Source organism: Eleutherodactylus coqui, chromosome 6 (genome assembly GCF_035609145.1).
Source record: "Eleutherodactylus coqui strain aEleCoq1 chromosome 6, aEleCoq1.hap1, whole genome shotgun sequence".
Lineage (NCBI taxonomy): Eukaryota > Metazoa > Chordata > Amphibia > Anura > Eleutherodactylidae > Eleutherodactylus > Eleutherodactylus coqui.
In genome coordinates this window covers 3,993,696-4,015,534 of record NC_089842.1, presented here as the reverse complement: position 1 = coordinate 4,015,534, position 21,839 = coordinate 3,993,696, and the positions used below count along the sequence as shown (strand labels likewise).

The 21,839-nt window shown below is 58.6% G+C and overlaps 1 protein-coding gene across 1 annotated transcript; it reads left to right on the top strand.

Moving 5' to 3' along the window:
* The first annotated feature begins 1,017 nt into the window (after positions 1 to 1,017).
* Positions 1,018 to 21,008, top strand: OAF (out at first homolog). The gene is made up of 5 exons (XM_066606086.1): positions 1,018 to 1,159; positions 3,272 to 3,533; positions 13,986 to 14,120; positions 15,129 to 15,309; positions 19,413 to 21,008. The coding sequence occupies exons 2-5, from the start codon at positions 3,321 to 3,323 to the stop codon at positions 19,685 to 19,687; spliced, it is 804 nt and encodes a 267-aa protein (XP_066462183.1). The 5' UTR covers positions 1,018 to 1,159; positions 3,272 to 3,320; the 3' UTR covers positions 19,688 to 21,008.
* Positions 21,009 to 21,839: the final 831 nt, after the last annotated feature.

Below are 21,839 nucleotides of genomic sequence, written 5' to 3'. Positions count from 1 at the left end.
CCACGCTTTGCGCACATTCACAGCGGCGAATTCAGTTGTGGAGTCTGCAGCGTTTTCAGAGCGAAGCTCGGCGGATTCCCTGCAGGAGACGCGCGGCGGACATCGTATTCCCGTATATGCTGACCACACGCCGCGGATACACAAGCTCGGCCTCTTCACAACACGGGTTTACTGAGGCGTATTTAAAATGTACGCCGCGGAAACAAAGTGCCGCCATTTCTTTTCGTTTTCCGCATCGGTTATTAAAATAAACATCCGCGGCGGCCGGTCTATAGCGGTGGATGGCCGAGCCCCCCGCCGCCATGCGGACGCCGCCGCGCTGCACATTTACGTCATCTGTAATGGGCGGTTTGGGTCCAATGTTCAGGCACGCCGCGGTTTAGGACCCCCAGGACCCCCGCCGTCTGCACCCCCCCAGCAGGTCAGCGCGGTACAGAGTGCGCGGAAACCAGACCGCTAAACCGCAGAACCACTACGTGTGAACGAGCCCCGACGCCATCGGCAGAGAGAACCGCAGGCAGATACCAGAGACCCCCAAACGGCACGACATCCCCTCAGGGGGCACCGAGCTCCCCTCCCCGCGGCTCCTGGGGGTTCTGCCCGGTGACCTCCTCTCCCTCCCGGCCGCCCGCGGTGGTTCTGCCCGGTGACCTCCTCTCCCTCCCGGCCGCCCGTGGGGGTTCTGCCGGTGACCTCCTCTCCCTCCCCGCGGCTCCTGGGGGTTCTGCCCGGTGACCTCCTCTCCCTCCCGGCCGCCCGCGGAGGTTCTGCCCGGTGACCTCCTCTCCCTCCCGGCCGCCCGCGGAGGTTCTGCCCGGTGACCTCCTCTCCCTCCCGGCCGCCCGTGGGGGTTCTGCCCGGTGACCTCCTCTCCCTCCCGGCCGCCCGCGGTGGTTCTGCCCGGTGACCTCCTCTCCCTCCCGGCCGCCCGTGGGGGTTCTGCCCGGTGACCTCCTCTCCCTCCCGGCTGCCGCCCCCATTGTCTCGCCGCGTCTGTCCCTTTAAGCCGAGGGGCCGTCCTGGAGGAAGTGACGGCCTCCGAGAGCCGCCGCCTGGGGGAGAACATCCCGGGACAGCAGATGAGGAGGGACGGGCAGCGGGGACACACGGAGCGGTCAGCGGGCCGGACGAGCAGCCGGAGGAGAGCCTCCGCGCCGGGGTGAGTGCGCCTCCTCCATGCCGGTCCCCTCGCTCCATCCCCGGCCGTCCCCGACTGTTCCCGGGCTGCTCCCCCACTTCACCCGCTGGAAACTACAAGTCCCAGCATGCCCGGACTGCGGCAGAGTGCGGGGGCATGCTGGGAGCTGTAGTTCTACACCAGCTGGAGAGGCACGGGGGTCCCCCACAGCAGACCATCCCTCCAGCGAGCCCCCCACAGCAGACTGTCACTCCCCAGTGACCCCCACAGCAGACCGTCCCTCCAGCGAGCCCCCCGCAGCGGACCGTCCCTCCAGCGAGCCCCCCGCAGCGGACCGTCCCTCCAGCGAGCCCCCCGCAGCGGACCGTCCCTCCAGCGAGCCCCCCCCACAGCAGACCGTCGCTCCCCTGAGCCCCCCGCAGCAGACCGTCGCTCCCCCGAGCCCCCCGCAGGAGACCGTCCCTCCGGCAAGCTCCCCCCCCCCCCCCCCCCCAGGAGACCATCCCTCCCGCGAGCCCCCCGCAGCGGACCGTCCCCCCGGCGGGCCCCCCGCAGCGGACCATCACTCCCCCGAGCACCGCAGCAGATCGTCGCTCTGCCATTGCGCTGTAGGGGGCACCGTGACGCCAGGACCGGGCTAACGAGCCGTCACACACAAGTTTCCCTCCGCGCTCCTCGCCTTGCGGTGTATTACTAAAGGCTCTCCCCGATGTGTCGTCCGGCACGCTGTGGCGCTGCCCGGTGACTGCGGCAGATCTCGCCCGCCGTGCGCCATTTCTTCTGCATAAAGGAAGACCAAAGCGGAGAGTTCTTGTAAATTGCAGTAATTTGGATTTGTCCGGCAGAATGGCGTGTGTCAGTCATAAGCATGGCGGCCCGCTGTCCGGCGTCGGCTCCCCATCCCTCGCGTATTACCGCTGTGGTGTCCTCGCGTGTCCCAAGATTCCACCCTTTCCTTTGTATCGCGAGCGGCTGTACGGATCGGGTTGCGCTGGCGTTGCGCCGTCCTGTCTGCGTTGCCCCGTCCTGTCTGCGTTGCACCGGCGTTGCCCCGTCCTGTTTGCGTTGCGCCGGCGTTGCCCCGTCCTGTCTGCGTTGCGCCGGCGTTGCCCCGTCCTGTCTGCGTTGCGCCGGCGTTGCCCCGTCCTGTCTGCGTTGCGCCGGCGTTGCCCCGTCCTGTCTGCGTTGCGCCGGCGTTGCCCCGTCCTGTCTGCGTTGCGCCGGCGTTGCCCCGTCCTGTCTGCGTTGCGCCGGCGTTGCCCCGTCCTGTCTGCGTTGCGCCGGCGTTGCCCCGTCCTGTCTGCGTTGCGCCGGCGTTGCCCCGACCTGTCTGCGTTGCGCCGGCGTTGCCCCGACCTGTCTGCGTTGCGCCGGCGTTGCCCCGACCTGTCTGCGTTGCGCCGGCGTTGCCCCGACCTGTCTGCGTTGCGCCGGCGTTGCCCCGGCCTGTCTGCGTTGCCCCGACCTGTCTGCGTTGCGCCGGCGTTGCCCCGGCCTGTCTGCGTTGCCCCGGCCTGTCTGCGTTGCACCGGCGTTGCCCCGACCTGTCTGCGTTGCCCCGACCTGTCTGCGTTGCCCCGACCTGTCTGCGTTGCCCCGACCTGTCTGCGTTGCCCCGACCTGTCTGCGTTGCCCCGACCTGTCTGCGTTGCGCCGGCGTTGCCCCGACCTGTCTGCGTTGCGCCGGCGTTGCCCCGACCTGTCTGCGTTGCGCCGGCGTTGCCCCGACCTGTCTGCGTTGCGCCGGCGTTGCCCCGACCTGTCTGCGTTGCCCCGACCTGTCTGCGTTGCGCCGGCGTTGCCCCGACCTGTCTGCGTTGCGTCGGCGTTGCCCCGTCCTGTCTGCGTTGTCCTGCCTGGTTGCCCCGTCCTGTCTGCGTTGCGCTGCCGTTGCCCCGACCTGTCTGCGTTGTCCTGTCTGCGTTGCGCTGCCGTTGCCCCGACCTGTCTGCGTTGTCCTGCCTGGTTGCGCCGTCCTGTCTGCGTTGTCCTGCCTGGTTGCCCCGTCCTGTCTGCGTTGCGCTGCCGTTGCCCCGTCCTGTCTGCGTTTCGCCGCCGTTGCCCCGGCGACTCTCTGTACGGTTCAGTCGCTGCTCTTCTGTTCTCCCGTTTGACGCTTGTGTTTCTCTCCAGTCTCACGCAGTAGCGCTAGACGCTCGGCCCTGGCGCCCCCCGCCCGGTGATGTGTCCTCTGGTATCAGCCAGACACCTCGTGTGGCTCTTGTTGCTGTGGTGCTGTAAAGCGAGCCTCGGGGAGCTGAAGGTCCGCGTCCGCCTTGAAGATGGTCAGGTAGCGGAGGAGAGCCTGCTGGCGGACAGCGAACGCGACTGCATCACGCTGGAGTTCCGGAAGGCGGATGGCACTTTCATCACCTACATGGCCGACTTCAAACAGGTGAGCGCCGGCGCCGTCGCTCGTTTATGATGGCGGTAACGCTCAAGGACTCCGTGCTTTCATCCGGGACGACGGTCCTGCGGGGTCGCTGGTTTAACCCTTTAATTACACAAGTGTTTTGACCCTAAATGAGCAGAATCCAATAACGGTCCACCATATCCGGCGGCTCCGATGCCTCCTGGGTGCCTCGCCGGCCTCCGCTCGCTGGGGTCAGCGCCGCCCTCTGTGATTGGCCGCATCACTTTGCTGGTGGGTTGTGTTTCCCATAGACCACGTCCTGCGGTGTGCCACGTGTTTGCCCCGTTGACGGTCGTCGGGAGGAGGTAGAACGGGCGGCCATCTTTATCTTTGCTGCATCGCTGTGATCATATCGCTCGTATCAGTAAGTCCATCGCAGCAGCGCAGTTCGTCTCGCAACGCACAAAACTGGCGTGAGGGTCTCGCCGTAGGGATGTAGCCTCAGGCCGTAAACGTTGCGGACGCTGGGCTTCATCTGCAAGACTTTCCCAGCGTCCATGAGGCGTTGCATGTCCGACCCTGACAAGCTGGTGTAATGCAAGTAGGAGCGCCGTCTGTGGGGGTCTACGGGGTGGGGGGCCCGGCGGGTGTCTCACCTGATGTTGGTAGAGATGTGCCGACCCTTCAGGATGATACATCTCTAGCGAGTCAAAAGTTTTGCTTACAGACTCCACGACTCTGGCGCGCCCCTCCCCCTCCCCCCACCGGAGGGGCTAAGCCTTGACTTTGGCTCCTGGTAAAGGATGGGAAGAGGACGGACTCCCCCATCGACCCCCGACCATTGCAGTGTCTCCTGGCCTGGAGGGCCGTGGTACATGGGGACTCTCTGCCTTCCGGAGAGGCTTGCGGCAGCCTGCGCTCCTCATGTGGCGGCAGGAAGCGTCTAGTCGGGTGTCAAAAAGAAAAATAAGAGGCGCGCGAGCGTCAAAAAACAGGCTCCTGCTGGGTTTACACACACGTTTCTCCTCATTCTTGTCCGTGCGTCTGCGGCTATTTTCAGTTTGTCGTCTGTTTTTATTGCGCCCAATTTCTCAGCCGCGGATTCATGAGATACGGACGGCATCTCTGCGCTGTCTGGTTTTTTTTTGGTTTTTTTTTTTTTGTGGGGGGGGGGGGGGGCCTCGTTACTTTAAATTCTCCACAAGTCAGAGCAGATTGGCGCATGCCGTGTTTTTCCTGCGCTCTGAGTGTCAGTGTGAACGGGCGGCCGACTAGTCTGCAGACTCGGACGCCATGCGGGCTGAAGACTCGCTGTGGCCGGAGCCTTTATGAGGGTCTTTGCTGCCCGTCTCCCCCCACCCCGAGGGAAGACGCTTTATGGCAGGAGGTCTCTTGTGCAGCGCTGTATAACTTTGTTCCCACCAGAACATCCCGGCCTCCGCCTCCTGGCGCCCCCTGCTGGCGTCCCGCTCCTGTGTTTTGCATCTCCTGGCTCCTACGTGGCCACATCTGTTCTGCAGATGCCTCGCCGCTGTCTGCGACGTTCAGACCTGCGCTGCTTCGGGGCTTGTTGTTTGCAGGAGGAGAAAAACCCATCTTGTGTTCATGCTGCCGCCAGGACGGCCGGCCGCGCCGACCCCGGAACGTCGCTGTAATCGGAGCCGCATCACAAGTGACGACTCAAGATGCACGTTGTCAGCAAGGAGAACGACGGCCCGTCCCGCGGAGCGCCATGTCCGCTGCAGCCGGCTTCTGGTTTTATCGGATCCTTCTGCCGTCACGGAAACAGATTTGGAAATAGACGCTAAACTGACCCAAATGTGAACTGAGTGTTCTACCTGAAGCGGTTAGAGCGCCATCCACAGGTGGAAACATCAGTGTTTGTGTCCGTTTGAATTTGCGCAACAAACCTGCGTCTCTGTCACAGCGAAGCGATAACGGTGGAGGGCTTCCTGTTCGCAACCGCGGGGATGGAAGGCGACCGTGCGTGGGGTCCCCACAGTGCAGCAGCGAGTCACAGGATGCAGGATAAGTCTGATCAGTGGGGGTCTCAGAGCCCCCCACTGATCCCGCGGACACGGGTCTCCTCCACCCTTTCCCTGCTGATCAGACTTTTATCACCTGCGCGGCCATGTCATTGGAGGGCACCCCTCCTAGCGATCGGTGGGGGTCTCGGCGGTCTGGCCTCACCTCCTGTGGATGGGCTTGATGCTCGCAGCGCCGGTCTCTCTGCGGAGGGTTTCTTGCCCACAGCCGGGTGTTTTGCCCCTCTTCAGTGGCCGGGGTTGGGTTCCCGCTGTGTCCTCGTCCTGCGATCAGGTTCCCGGGCTGATGAGCTGCCGGTGGCAGCCGCCCAGCTGCCCAGTTCAGTCTTTTGTCTCCCTATGTTTGTACAGGTGAACAAACCTCAGATTTCTTTCCCCAGAAGCCGAGCTCTTCCGTTGGAGCTCGCAGGTCGTTGCAGGTCGTCCCGGGCGCATGGAGCGCGTCCAGCAGATACGAGTAGGACAGCACTTTAACCCCTTCACGACCTCCTAATGTAAATGTGCAGAGCGGGTCGGCTCCATAATGGACGGCTGACAGCTGACAGCCGCTGGACTGCCACAAATCACGCGTTAACTCTTTAGGTGCCGTCATCAAAGCTGATCGCGTGTCTAAACAGTCAGCACTAGGGGAGGACGCCCCCCGCACCCCATCGCCATCCCCCACAACGAGATCGGGGGGCGCTGATGGGCAGCCTGGAGCCGACTGAAGGTTCCCAGATCCATATGAAGACCTGTGCGATTCAGGCCTTAAAACCATTATACACTGCAGTACTGATACAGCGGTATATAGTGCGATCACAGGACTGCAAATCTATAAAAGCAGTAAGAAAATAAAAGAATGTTTAAAAAGACCCTTCCCCATTTAACCCTTAAACAGATCTAAAAACGACAGAAATCTCACATGTTTGGTCTGGCCATGTTTGTAGAAGCCTGAACTGATAGGTCACAATAGATATCCTGTATGGAGGAGGCTGCGGGGGGGGGGGATTTTTTCCCACTTTTTCTGTACATTATATATATATAACTCGTCCTGCAAAACACAATCCTCCTATGAATAACGTTACGGCTCTTAGAAGGCGAAAACACGAAAAAAGAAAAACCTCTGGTGCTGAAGGGGTTAATGTTTGCTCCAGCACTGGTGATAGTTCATACCCGCCGCCGACTGATACGAGGTGCGCAGAGTCCACTGCAGGCCTACGATCCAATGGGTTTATGGCATCTATAACCGCCGGGTGACTCATCGTGCCACGGGTCAGGCTCCGCTGTAGCGCTTCTGGTTCGGACCGTCGGACATGGCGGCGAGCGCAATATTGTAGATCGAGGAGTCAAACGTTAACAGCGGGTTGCAGATTTCAGTAGGAGGCGTCCAACTTGTTAGTTTCCCTTTGAAGGGGTTTTCCGGCCATTTACTGTTAATGACCTATCTTCAGGATCATCGGGGATCCAGTTGATCGTCGGGGATCCCCTGGATTTTGAGCCTTTCTGTTACGGCTCAGCTGCACTGACAGTGGGTCAAAGGATCAGATGATCGCCGGGGATCCGGATCGGCAGATCCCTATCCTGAGGTCCTCAATAGTAAAGGCCTGGAAAACCCCTTATCTGTCTTGGCTGGGAAGGAGTTCCCACAAGTGAGCCCACGCCATCCACAGCAGGGGCTGGCTGTGATTGGCAACTGCGGGGATTGGTGAGAACACCGATCCCTGCTGTTAACCCCTTACAAGATGCGTGGCATGTAAAAGAGAAGACACTCCCTCTGTGACCTCGTCGGCCCTCCGCCCTGTGGCCCCTGATCGCCGCTATTAGTAATAATACATCACGGTTCGCAGGCGCACAAGTCAAAGTGCAGAGAAATAATACATGTACCACAGGGTGATCTGTGGGGGAGATGGCGGCCGTTGTCCCAATGATGCTCGTTCCTGTGAACGGCGGCGGGTGGTTTGTGCCCGCTTAGCATGCAGCGCGGGATACAGGCGTGGTTGTTTGTTTACATTTCCCGCTAGTTTTGGCTGCAGATTTGATGTATCTTCTGCCAAGTCTCCCCCCCCCCCCCCCCTTTACTTTGGGTAATCAGCGCCATAATCTATGTGGCACAACAGTTTTCCATACATAGAAATCCAGAAACACGTGCCGTGCCGCTGCTTGACATGGGTACCAAACGACCAGCGCCATGGTGAGAAGGGCTGGATCCACGAGGCTACATGAGTGGCGGCACGACCCCGGGCTCGGCCACCGATTCCTGCTGTGGATTTTGGAAGCCGACTCCGCACAGAGGACGCATATTCCACCAAGTGACCAGATTCCTAATTGTTGTCTGGTCCTGCTAAACCAAAGAGGACTAGAAGATCCCCCAACAATTGTCCTTTGTAGGCCGCATCACTAAGGGGTTAAAGGTTGGGCCAAGTTTTTCACTTATCTCCTCTCTACAAAATGAGAGATAAGTACCTGATTTGTGACTGGGACCCCAACTGATTACAATAATGGGGGTCCCAAGTCCCCCTGGATGACTAGACGGATGGTCAAGCATGTGGACTGCCGCTCCATTCATCTCTATGAGGCAGTAGACCCGACCACTGCTAGCCTATGAGTAGGAGATAAGCTGGCACAACCCCTTTAATGTATGAACCGGCTTTAAAGTGCCCAGACAGCCTAAACCGAGGACACAAACTCCCCCATATGCATCTGGCTTCACCACCCGTGCCCGGGGCTTTAATGGGGCAGATTATCCCTTGTGAGGGCAAGAGGATTGGGCATGTAAGATTCAGCATGCCCGATCCTTCCACTGATGACATCAGCTGGGAAGATAGTTGACCGTCCCAGAAGACACTGGCATGTTTGGAGGACTCTACTGTATGTGTGGCCCCTGGGTCTAATTCAGACGGCGATATTCAGGATCTGTGCCCCGCGTGCGTCCCGGCGAGGATGCAGCTTAACTGCGGCGCGGATCTTCACAACCGTCCATCAAACATCAAGGATCTGTTTTTGGATATTCTGCTCACCAAGAGGCTTCATGAAGAAGGGTTAACCCTGCGTGTGCTGCAGCGCCCCCAGGCCGCGGCTAGAGAACTGCTGTCTGGAATGTGTGCAGACGATCCCTGGGAACCTCCCCGCTACAATACACTTCATGGCCGCAGGCTACATCCCACAGACAGGCAAGGAAAGCAGCTCCGGAGGCAGCGAGCGCCGCACATGACAGCCGGAGGCTCCTGTTGTTGGAAGGAATTAGCATGCAGAGAGATCAAAGAGCGCCATTCTTCATGTGGCAGCGGCCGGCGCTCTCCGTGGTGACGGTGTATAGAAGCGTGTGCATAGTATGTAACGTGTCGCCTGCAGTCACCTGATCGCGGCACACGGGTCCGCATCGTCACATGGACGTTGGGTCTGTAGAATATTTGGACACGTTTACATATATTGTAATTTCCTCGTTTTGGGGTGTAACCGTGTAGATCCGCGGGGTCACACGAGGCTTCTGTTGTACGAAGGTTGTTATAAATGAACAGTTAGGGTTAATGTGCGCGGGCGTGTTTACTGCGTGTCACATGTGCGCCACACACATGCTACGCAGTAAATGGAGGCAGTGAAAGTCATGGGCGACAGCGTGTGTAGACGGCGTATCCATGCGGCAGAGACGTAAATCGCAGCACGTCTCCTCGTATGACGCATAGCCCCGCCGCAGGCATTGCACACATCAGTGACGTCATACTCCCGGACAAGTGCGGTGCACACCCGTGTGATACGTGGCGGTGCGAAAGTCCTCTGTACGTGTAAAACAGCACAGGAGACCAGCACCGTGTTAGGCATACGCCTTACTGATGATCCAGGTAGAGGGAAGCCGTCGTGCTGCCGGCAGCAGGAGGAGCAGGTTGATATAAAGCTCCATAGGAAAAAACTCTCTGCTTAGGAGTCCAGTGGGCGGTCCTACGGGTGACTGACCGCTACCATTGGATGTGAAGACTGTTACTTCCTGACGGGCCGCCCACTGGGTTCCAATCAGTGATTGACCGCTCCCCTCTCTCCAGGTGAGACCCCCACTGACCAGCAAGTTATCCCCCATCCTGTGGATAGAGGATAACGGGGTCCCGAGCCCCCCACCTATGTAGAGACTGAACAGTGTGCTGGTCGCACAAGAGCACTTTGAGTGGGACTGCGGAGACCCCCGAGCGGCGCCCGCTAGGTGCTTCCATCAGCCCCACTGATATGAATGGAGCGTTGAGCACACGGGCTCGGCCGGCGCTCCTGCGGGGTGAGAAGCGACTTCAGCACTGCCAGAGCCAGACACGGGGGTCCTGTTCTGCAGACCAGCGAGGGTCTTGGCGTGAGACCCCCACCCGTCAGTATGTTGCCCCCCACCCTCTGGAGATCTTGCTGTGGATTGCACTCTTGGTTCGACCCCTTTAGTTATTTTGAGCCGCGTGTTTATCACTTTCGTTAAAGTATTCGCTGCGCAGACGAGCTCTGTCAGCGCTTTACGCCCGTGTGTCTCGTCGCGGTCGTACTTTGGATCGCCCTCAGATTACCGTATTCTTTAGCATAGAAGGGCTGTGCGGCAGATCGCGGGGCGTCAACTACAGCGCTATGAACCATCGTCATGCCTGTTACAAGCGAGCGTTCCCCTGCGGCGGATGGGCAGCGTGTAAGATGGTTCCTGAAGGGTCTCCGCCATGTAGGTGAATGGGAGCGCCCCCTGCTGGAAGGTGTGACATCTCAGACATCTCCGGTGCAGCTTAGATAATAGCGTACGGTGAAGACACGGATGTCTACATGTTGTCTCCATTGTGTCGTCGTGTTTCTTGGCTTCGCCTTCAGTTGGATGAGCGCCATTTGTGCTTGAAGTGTAAATTCCCATCTGCCGATCCTGCAGAAATAATATGGAGATTTGCGCCAATAAAGCCGCTCCTGATGAAGGTCCGGACCTCAATTTGGCGCGATGGCCAAAAATCATGCACTGGGTCAGAAGGTTCAATTCACATCTTGTTACGTGTGTAAAAATAATAAATATGCGTGTAATACGGCGGGTATTTACCCCGTGTGAATGAGCCCCTACGCTGCTCCTGATAACGCATCACGTTGCGGCGCTTGTGATTTTTACGTTCCTGGCATTCACCCATTATTCCCCATGGCAGCAGAGACGCATCGCACGTAACACCCCCGCGAGAGAACAATGGCGCGTGTAAATGCACCCGTTACGTTCCCCTCCCTTGTGATGTCGACGCATCTCAAGCGCACAGAAATCGCGTGAGACAATCCTCTAGGACCGGCTTCATGCGGCCGAGAAACTCGTGCGAGATTTGTGCGTTGAGACAGTCTTGTGCGAATACGAACCCCATTCTTTTGAATGCAGTCATATCCATGAGGGATGCGGGGCGGGAAAAAACGGGACTGTGAAACGCCTCGTGGCCTGTAATGCGCACGCGAGGCGAGGCTTCCCTTTGAAAACAATGGAAACCGCTTGCCGATCCTCCAACATGGCTGGAAGCTGCGCCGCAGGGTCGCTACGGAAGTGATGGGAGGTGCGTTTGCCAGAAAAACACTTCACATTGGCATGAAAACGCACGCTGCTATGGCGCTCGCCCGTGTAGGAGCCTAAGGAGGACAAAAGCCCAACGTATCCAATGGGTTTGGCCAAGTTTCCGGACCTGCAGCAGCCGTCCTCGTGGAGCGTCCGCGCACCCTTATCATACGCGCTATGATGTCTCCACTCGGCGGTTCATTCACTTCTATTATGCTGCCAGCTCCTCTTTGGTGTCCGTTTTATGAGGCTCCCGATCGTTTCCTTTATATTTGGAGTACAGAATGGCGCAGTCATCTGTACTGCAAAAACAACAACGTAAACTAACGGCCGCCTTGTAGAGACAGGCGCCAAAGATAGAAGGGAATGAGCCCCGCTTGTTCCTCTGATGCAGATGTTATTGCAGTTCCTTGGTAGAGGAGTTCTTAGTGGAGGTAGGTGGGCGCCGCGGACTCCTCGCTGCATGGTGTGGCAGGAACTGTCCCTTGTCTGTGACTCAGCCTGAACTTTGGATTTGTCACTGTAGGGTTCGAGGAAATAACTTAAAATATAACTTTTATTAAATATACAAGTTTCCGGGAGACACACAAGAAAACATAAAAGAATGACTCCCCAATAGGTGATCCCAGAGATATTGTATGATGGGAAATACCGTATTTACGGGAGAGTAAGTAGCTCTAGTTTAGAGAAGGTAGGTACTACGGCTTAGACAATGATCAAACGCTAACTTCCCATGTATACAGTATAGCTGTAGCCGTTTGAGGGGTCAACCAGACTCGTACATAGAACTAATCTACATGATATGTATATAGGCGATACGTGGGAACCATAAACGCTCCTGTGTGATTGGTGATATATCTTTATCTCCTCCACACTTCAGTCGTGCCCCGACCGCCCCTTTATCAGCCCCCATCTTGTAGCGTTGGACTCTTTTGGCCCTCTTAACCGCAGCGATTCGTCATGTTGTAGACTCCACTTGGTGATGAAATCCTCCTGCAGGAATACCGGCCCCTGCGGACAGGAAGCTTCTTGTAGTTGCTGCAGATTAGATGGCGGTGCTGACATGTTCTGACAGGCTGACAGGAAGGGGTCAGCGATTCATGCTGCTTGCGCCAAATTCTGACCTCCCATTAACAACAGTAATCTGCACCCATCTGACCAGGAGATGTTTTCCCGCTGCTCAGTGATACAAGTTTTGCGCTCTTTTGCCCGCTGGAGTCTTTCTGTTCCTCTTAGACCAAATTACGCTGGAACTGGTCGCCTGCTGTTATACCATCCATGCGGAGGAACGGCGAGTTGTGCGTTCGGACACGTTAGTTGGAGCTCCAGCGTTGTATTCAGCTGACTGTGCAGCCTGTTGGTCAGAACGATTCCTGACATCCTCCTCCGACCCCTTTCAGTGATGAGTTGTTTCCGTCCGCAGGATCCCCTTTCGCTGGATGTTTTCCTCGATCGCGCCATTCTCTGTATACTCGCCCCCCCCTGTTACATGAGAAAAAACCCCCGCGGTTGGCAGTGAGACCCCGGCTAGTCTAGCACCGATGACCGGCCTCGCTGGAAGTCGCTCCGATCGCTGGATCTTCCATCTAATGTGGATTCACACTGATACTGATCCACGGAAAACTGGTCATGTGATATATATTTTTTTTTTGCTCCAGGGTCACAAGGGAATTACCATACAGGGGAGCGCCAATCATGCGAAGGCTGGGGGCTCTAATAAAGGGGCATTCGGTGTATATAAGGGTGGGGGTAGGGATTGATGATTCTCCTGAGGAAGCCACGCTTGATGGGATATACGTGGGGGATATGTGGTATCCCTACCACATTGCAGATATATTGGTGGTTCCTGTTCTGTATTCACCCGCTGGGATCTGTTATTGGGTGACTTCACATGGGGGTTCCTGTTCCCCCTCCCCGGGGACGTTCCTCTGCAGTACTTTAGGTGGTGCGGTTTATACTCTGTATCACCTGCTATTCTTGCTGTTTGCTTCATATTCTGGTTGGCTGAAGGCCCTTGTATCCGGCACGATGATTGTCAGGTGTCAACGAAGGCGGAGAAAGAGCCATCGGGGCTTAACTCGCTGATCGGATCCTTCATGCAGACCAAGAAGTGATCATCGTTGTTGTTCCGCTGCATCGTGTGAACAGGCAGTATCGTCTATGAGTGACCGCCTGTTTACTGGGAATGGATGAGGGCGGAGCAGAGCGATCTCAGGCTCCACCTCCATTGATTGAGCGATGATCCTCCTATGTGAAAGCAGAGATCATCGCTGAGATAGCCGACAGGCGCTTTAGCGCCCGACAGTCATCCCGTGTAAATGCGCCTTAAAGGGGTTGTACCAGGATAACCTGCTGATCGCGGGGGTCTCGCTGCTGTCCCATTCAGCCTGTACTTGCGGGGGTCACTTCTTCCCTCAGCACGAAGAGAGCGCTGTCCAAGCGTGAGCGGTCAGCCCCCTATTCATTCCAACGGGGTTACCGGGAATACCCGTCGGGTGCCACTTGGAGTGTGCTTGACCAGTGCTTCATGCCATAACCCCACAGTCAGGAGGACGGAGAACATGGAATCCCTGATCTCGGGATCGTGGGGGTCTCGGCAGTTTTGGTACAACCCCTTTTAAGTGACCAACACCTGCTCTGACCAGCACCCTCTGCAGTAGTGTTGGGAAGCGGCTGCTCGCAGATGGTGGTCTCTTCCAGATTGGGCTGATCTCCTTAGTCATGTTGTAAAGCCATCTTGAATAGGTGGCACTGGAGAAAAAGCTTTCTTCTTTCTAGAGGAGAGCAAATTTACATAACCTGTTACCCAAGAAGCATTGCTCAGCCAACAAGACTCCCTAAGCCAGTTCTGGTGGTCTCCACCAGGAGAGACGGGACCGCCGAGACCTACAGAAGTTTAATAATCGTCCAAGTCTCACGCCAAACCTTTTGATTTCTTTTCAGGAGGTGAAGATTTTTCGGATCCTGATCTTGGGGGAGTTGGAGCGCGGACAGAGCCAGTTCCAAGCCCTCTGCTTCATCACTCAGCTGCAGAATAATGAGATCATCCCCAGTGAATCTATGGCCAAGCTGCGACAGGTAAGGATAGTCTTCATGAGGTGATGATGGAAGAGCGCCTTCTGCTACGTTCAGAGATGGTCGGGTTACTCTATCGCTGAGTGTAGAAGGTCTTAAGGTTATTGCAGAATTGCTGGAATTTCCTGTCGGGAAGGGGCTCTTGTAGCTTCCTTTTTTCTCTACTCCCAACCTCACCCCTCCCCCCCCCCCCCCCCACGTCGTTTTCCTGCACCGACCTGTCAGCTTTGACTCCTGCTGCTTTGAATCTGTCAAGTGGGCGGTTTCTTCTCACGGTCAATGAGTGACGCCGATATTGAACAGTGGAGAACGTCCACTTGACACTTCAAAGCACCCAGAGCAGAATCCAAGAAGAGTCGGAATGGGGGAAAAAAGACAGAAGAAAAGCTCGAGTCAGCGGGCTGGGGTTGTATAGCTATGCAGTTGGTGTCGCAAGCTTGAGGACATGGCAGGTCCTCTTTGTAGGGTGCCGTTCCCGACTGCAGTCGCCAGACTAGGTATTACAGGCATTTAAAAGAATGGGAACTTTGCCTGTAGTACCAGGCCTAGCCACTGCAGTAGGGACGGAGCAGTCTGCTTCCTGCAGAAATCGTCTCTGTGTAGAAGTGCATCTCCTCGGTGAAAAGCTGATTGTCCGGCTCCCGGAGGCAGATTCCCATAGATCTACTATTGATGGCTTGTCTTGAATGTAACGGCCGTGTGTATTGTGGCTGCTGCTGCATTCGTTTTTTTTTTTTCCGAGATGCTCCAGAGCCCCGTTCTCTGCATTGGTTGGGGGTCCCAGCGGTCAGACCCCACCGATCTGATGAGTAACTTTCTATCATGGCCCAACTACCCTATATAATCAGCGCTGCGTTATAATGTACTGAACCTTGACTGTTGGCCATTCGGCGACTTGCTGCGCTCGGCTGGGAGGATCAGATGTCCCATCTGCCGTATTTATGGGCGCCTCGATGAATCTGTAAAGATACTTAATGTCAAGACGTAATATCAGTCTCTTATGTCTCACAGAAAAACCCGCACACGGTGCGTCAGGCGGAGGACCTGCGAGGATTCGAGAATCTGCAGATGGACGTCGCCGTTAACTTTACGAAAGGCATCCAGCTGAGCTCCCACATCCACAACGTCTGCGCCGAGGCCAGGGAGGCCATCTACACGCGGCAGGAAGACGTGCGGGCGTGGCTCAAGAAAGGTCGGTCCTCTGATACACAGTAATTACTGTTAATTGCCGGATAGGAGCCGAGCGGTAATGTTCTGTGTAAACGCCGCCAACGGACGAACAGCGAAGGGTAATATTTATCGTACGGCCAATTTATGCAGCTATAAAAACCTGCATTATGTCGGCAGAGCTGGCGTGCAGCGGCATGACTCTTCCGCCCACCCTGTGCATGCGCCAACTTCAGAAGAGGGGTGCCTGGGGAGCAGGAAACGTGGCCCCCTGAACTTCCATCACTTTTAAGCCTTGTTACACAATGTATAGGGTTCAAAGGTCATGCCAGGTTCCTTGTAAATGGATACATTATAGCCTATGGGTTATGGGCGCCTCACAGCGGCTTCCCTCAGCCTCCGTCACAGGACCCCCCCCCCCATCACAGCCTCCGTCACAGGACCCCCTCCCCCCCCATCACAGCCTCCGTCACAGGACCCCCTCCCCCCCCCATCACAGCCTCCGTCACAGGACCCCCCCATCACAGCCTCCGTCACAGGACCCCCCCCCCCCCCCATCACAGCCTCCGTCACAGGACCCCCCCCCCCCCCCCACGATCACAGCCTACGTCACAGGACCCCCGATCACAGCCTCCGTCGCAGGACCCCCTCCCCCCATCACAGCCTCCGTCGCAGGACCCCCCCCCCCCCATCACAGCCTCCGTCGCAGGACCCCCCGCCCATCACAGCCTCCGTCACAGGACCACCCCCCCCCCATCACAGCCTCCGTCACAGGACCCCCTCCCCCCCCATCACAGCCTCCGTCACAGGACCCCCTCCCCCCCCATCACAGCCTCCGTCACAGGACCCCCTCCCCCCGATCACAGCCTCCGTCACAGGACCCCCGATCACAGCCTCCGTCGCAGGACCCCCTCCCCCCATCACAGCCTCCGTCGCAGGACCCCCTCCCCCCATCACAGCCTCCGTCGCAGGACCCCCCCCCTCCCCATCACAGCCTCCGTCGCAGGACCCCCCCCCCCATCACAGCCTCCGTCGCAGGACACCCCCCCCCCCCCATCACAGCCTCCGTCGCAGGACCCCCCCCCCCATCACAACCTCCGTCGCAGGACCCCCCCCCATCACAGCCTCCGTCGCAGGACCCCCCCCATCACAGCCTCCGTCGCAGGACCCCCCCCATCACAGCCTCCGTCGCAGGACCCCCCCCCCCCCAATCACAGCCTCCGTCGCAGGACCCCCTCCCCCCAATCACAGCCTCTGTCGCAGGACCCCCTCCCCCCAATCACAGCCTCTGTCGCAGGACCCCCTCCCCCCCATCACAGCCTCCGTCGCAGGACCCCCTCTCCCCCATCACAGCCTCCGTCGCAGGACCCCCTCTCCCCCATCACAGCCTCCGTCGCAGGACCCCCTCTCCCCCATCACAGCCTCCGTCGCAGGACCCCCTCTCCCCCATCACAGCCTCCGTCGCAGGACCCCCTCCGCCCCATCACAGCCTCCGTCGCAGGACCCCCTCCGCCCCATCACAGCCTCCGTCGCAGGACCCCCTCCGCCCCATCACAGCCTCCGTCGCAGGACCCCCTCCGCCCCATCACAGCCTCCGTCGCAGGACCCCCTCCGCCCCATCACAGCCTCCGTCGCAGGACCCCCTCCGCCCCATCACAGCCTCCGTCGCAGGACCCCCTCCGCCCCATCACAGCCTCCGTCGCAGGACCCCCTCCGCCCCATCACAGCCTCCGTCGCAGGACCCCCTCCGCCCCATCACAGCCTCCGTCGCAGGACCCCCTCCGCCCCATCACAGCCTCCGTCGCAGGACCCCCTCCGCCCCATCACAGCCTCCGTCGCAGGACCCCCCCCCCGCCCCATCACAGCCTCCGTCGCAGGACCCCCCCCCCCCCGCCCCATCACAGCCTCCGTCGCAGGACCCCCTCCGCCCCATCACAGCCTCCGTCGCAGGACCCCCTCCGCCCCATCACAGCCTCCGTCGCAGGACCCCCTCCGCCCCATCACAGCCTCCGTCGCAGGACCCCCCCCATCACAGCCTCCGTCGCAGGACACCCCCCCCCCCATCACAGCCTCCGTCGCAGGACCCCCCCCATCACAGCCTCCGTCGCAGGACCCCCCCATCACAGCCTCCGTCGCAGGACCCCCCCCATCACAGCCTCCGTCGCAGGACCCCCCCATCACAGCCTCCGTCGCAGGACCCCCCCCGTCACAGCCTCCGTCGCAGGACCCCCCCCCGTCACAGCCTCCGTCGCAGGACCCCCCCCCCCATCACAGCCTCCATCGCAGGACCCCCCCCCATCACAGCCTCCGTCGCAGGACCCCCCCCCCCCCCGCCCCATCACAGCCTCCGTCGCAGGACCCCCTCCGCCCCATCACAGCCTCCGTCGCAGGACCCCCCCCCGCCCCATCACAGCCTCCGTCGCAGGACCCCCTCCGCCCCATCACAGCCTCCGTCGCAGGACCCCCTCCGCCCCATCACAGCCTCCGTCGCAGGACCCCCTCCGCCCCATCACAGCCTCCGTCGCAGGACCCCCTCCGCCCCATCAAAGCCTCCGTCGCAGGACCCCCTCCGCCCCATCACAGCCTCCGTCGAAGGACCCCCTCCGCCCCATCACAGCCTCCGTCGCAGGACCCCCCCCATCACAGCCTCCGTCGCAGGACCCCCCCCATCACAGCCTCCGTCGCAGGACCCCCTCCGCCCCATCACAGCCTCCGTCGCAGGACCCCCTCCGCCCCATCACAGCCTCCGTCGCAGGACCCCCTCCGCCCCATCACAGCCTCCGTCGCAGGACCCCCTCCGCCCCATCACAGCCTCCGTCGCAGGACCCCCTCCGCCCCATCACAGCCTCCGTCGCAGGACCCCCTCCGCCCCATCACAGCCTCCGTCGCAGGACCCCCTCCGCCCCATCACAGCCTCCGTCGCAGGACCCCCTCCGCCCCATCACAGCCTCCGTCGCAGGACCCCCTCCGCCCCATCACAGCCTCCGTCGCAGGACCCCCTCCGCCCCATCACAGCCTCCGTCGCAGGACCCCCTCCGCCCCATCACAGCCTCCGTCGCAGGACCCCCTCCGCCCCATCACAGCCTCCGTCGCAGGACCCCCTCCGCCCCATCACAGCCTCCGTCGCAGGACCCCCTCCCCCCCCCATCTCAGCCTCCGTCGCAGGACCCCCTCCCCCCCCCCATCTCAGCCTCCGTCGCAGGACCCCCTCCCCCCCCCCCATCTCAGCCTCCGTCGCAGGACCCCCTCCCCCCGCCCCATCACAGCCTCCGTCGCAGGACCCCCTCCGCCCCATCTCAGCCTCCGTCGCAGGACCCCCTCCCCCCCCATCTCAGCCTCTGTCGCAGGACCCCCTCCCCCCCCATCTCAGCCTCCGTCGCAGGACCCCCTCCCCCCCCATCTCAGCCTCCGTCGCAGGACCCCCTCCCCCCCCATCACAGCCTCCGTCAAGTGGAAACATTGTGAGTTTTTCCCAGGGTTAAACTAAACGGAAACAAAAGATCAGATGCAAAAGGATGCGAGGGCGACCGAACTTTACGTACTTCATCACATTGATTTTCAAGTGACCTTACAGCCGCCCGCACACCAATGGAAATCAACTGCAATTTACACTCACGGAGGAGAAATCGCAGCATTCTCCGTTTTTGCGCAGATTCGCCATGGACGGCTTCCAATGAAGTTAATGCCTATATTGGCCGCATTATAACTGCTCTGCACCATACAGTTAGTGCCGGGGATCCCGTCCCGGGGGATCAGGGAAAGCCTTGACCATGATCGGAGCAGTAATGGGCCTTACCTGTAAGGGGTCATATCTATGAATAAGGACAGTGGTCGCCCCCCCCCCAAAATGGGACTACTACTCAACTGTAAGGCCAGTTTCACACAAGCATGATGTGGGTGCAGTTTTGCACCCATAATAGGATTGAGCAAGTTTCCCAGCCCGACCGTGCGTCTGCCGACCCGAACTCGGGGCATCGGAGATCCCTATGATGCTCTGAGCTTGGATTGGCAGACCTGCACTTATCCATATTCCTGTTACTGCATCACACCGTGAGGGGGGTGAGGGGCGGTTTTCAAGCAGAGCGGACGTCTTCATCACACGCCCTTATTTCTCCTCTTTCTTATAAGGTGTTGACGGTTCGATGTTCGAGGTTCTTCCTCAGTCGTCATCTCTTCTCGTTCTGCACCCCTGCAAGGTCTGCTCCCACGACTGGAAGGCCTGCATCTGCTCCTACCGCCTAAGTCTGGAGTGGATTCCCTGTAGCTTAAAATACTGCAAAACTCGAGATTCCTCTGGCAAGACGACGTCTTACAAGTGCGGCATTCGTAGTTGCCAGAAAGGCTACATGTTCCACTTCTACGTGACCCAGAAGCAGCTGTGCCTGTGGGATGAGGAGACCTAGAGCCGGCCGCTCACATACCTCCACCGGCGTGCCACCAGCGACCCAGGACCACAACTTCTGAAGATCCAACAAGTACATTTTGCCTTAAAGACCCTTTTATACTGTGAAGTTTTAGGATCTTCTAAGAAGTAGCTCTGCGCACATCTACCTTACATTTTGCTTTTCTCGTCTTGTTGAGAAGAAACCGGCTGATCCACATGAATTGCACAACGACCGACCCTTCTCAGCACTCTTACGTGCCTTACCATGAATATAACTTGTCTTACGCCCCCGGAGGACGCACCGAGGTCTCCAGTAGGACATTATGGAGAGAACCAGTATTAAAGGAACTGTGAACCTCTGGGGACGATTGAGCTCTTGGTTGGACGGACAGTCGCCGATTCGTTACAGATGTAGCAAAGTAGAAAGGGACCGCGTCGGCGCGCTTGTAGAACCCAAAATACCAGTCCTGCTGCGGTGGGTCTGAAGGACGTGTCGGCAAGCTCTTCTCTAAGTCCAGTTCATTGCTGTTCTCATGTAGTCGCCGACCAAACAATTCCCGCTAGGTATGCTAACTTGCAGATGTTATCAGTGTTGAGGCTTTGCTACATTCAGACGGGCCTCTGGGCCGCTCCCTACGGATTCTGCCCCTCCCCGCTATCTATAGCTATGGATGGAAATCCCTCGCCTGCCCTGTGTGTGAGCAGCAGTGTAGGAGCAGCTGTGGATCCCCGCGGACCTCTGCTTATGGTGCATGCGCCGGTGAGGACGCCTCGGCTCCATAGCGTGACGTCAGTCCTCCTCCACCTGTGCATGCGCAATAAACCGCTGATGTTTGCTGGGATCCAGAGCTGCTCCTGCGCCCAGCGTACACACGTGGCACAGAAGATAGGGGCGCTATCAATTGGGCCGAGGGGGACCGGTTATTTGTAGCGCTCATGTATATACTGGACTATATATATGCCAGACTCAAACCTGATTTGCATAACCGGCAGGAAATGTTTGGACGGTGATTACATGAAAACAAGGTGCCGGACTATAAGACCCAGTTTACCAACATGTCCTTTACACACTTGAAGGGGTTGTCCAGTTACCGGGTGGCACCACTTCAATAGGGCTGCTGGGATTAAAATAGGAAACTGAAAGCTACTTACCCCTCCGCAGCTGTCGGGGTCCAGCGCTGCTGCCCCGCTGTGGACCCAATGGTGGTTGTGACAGCGGCTGCCACTGGAAGTCAGGTGATCGCTGCAGCATCACGATCCTGAAGTCTTGGCACCATGGGGCTCAGGGTGTGAGCGTCGGTGCCAGGAGAGCGAGAGGTGAGGCTGCAGCGATCACCTGACTTCCAGTGACAGCCGCTATGACAACCACCACCAGGTCCACAGCGGGGCAGCAGTGCTGGATCCTGGCAGCTGCAGAGGGGTAAGTGTGTTTCCGTTTATTATAACCCATGCAGCCCTATTGAGGTGGGGTTGTCCGACAACCAGACAACTCCTTTACAGCCGCCGTCTTGCTATTTTTGGTAGTAAGAATGTGGTGAGCGCTTCCCTTAACGCGACGCTGCAACAAGCTCTCCTAACACAGTGGAAGCCATTAAAAAGGCAAGAGGTTCTGCAGCGCCGTCTGCGCCTTGTGCCAAGTCGCACTCTGCTACATCTGTCATCGCTGCTCCCCGTCCCGCTGACGGCCGTGCGTTGAGCGTCCCAGATTCTCCGCGTGCCTTCTTCACTCTATATAATGTATTTTAATATAGTTCTGTTATTTTTGTATGAAGACGCCTTTTCGTATCCGCGAGTCCTGAAATGGGAGAAAAACAAAACTTTTGAACAAAATATTTATCATTTGTAAAATAAATAAAATGATTTTTTAAATTGCACTTTTAATTCTGTAAGAAATTTTGCAAGTAAAGTGGCTGCCAGTGTGACTGCGCCGTCCGTGACGTACAGGAGTCGCCGCCAGCGGTTACAGCAGTGCGCCCAGCACAAGTTGTACGTGCGACCAGTTAGTGTCCTCGGTGGTCTTGTGCTGTGCGGGGGTCAGCGATTGGCTGCCGTAGTCACATGTAGACAGAACATCACTGCTGTGGCGGACAGGAGCGGCACCATCTCATCCCCCCCCCCCCCCCCCCCCCCCGATCTTACTGTAACGCAGAAACCCCTTTAAGGGGATGTGG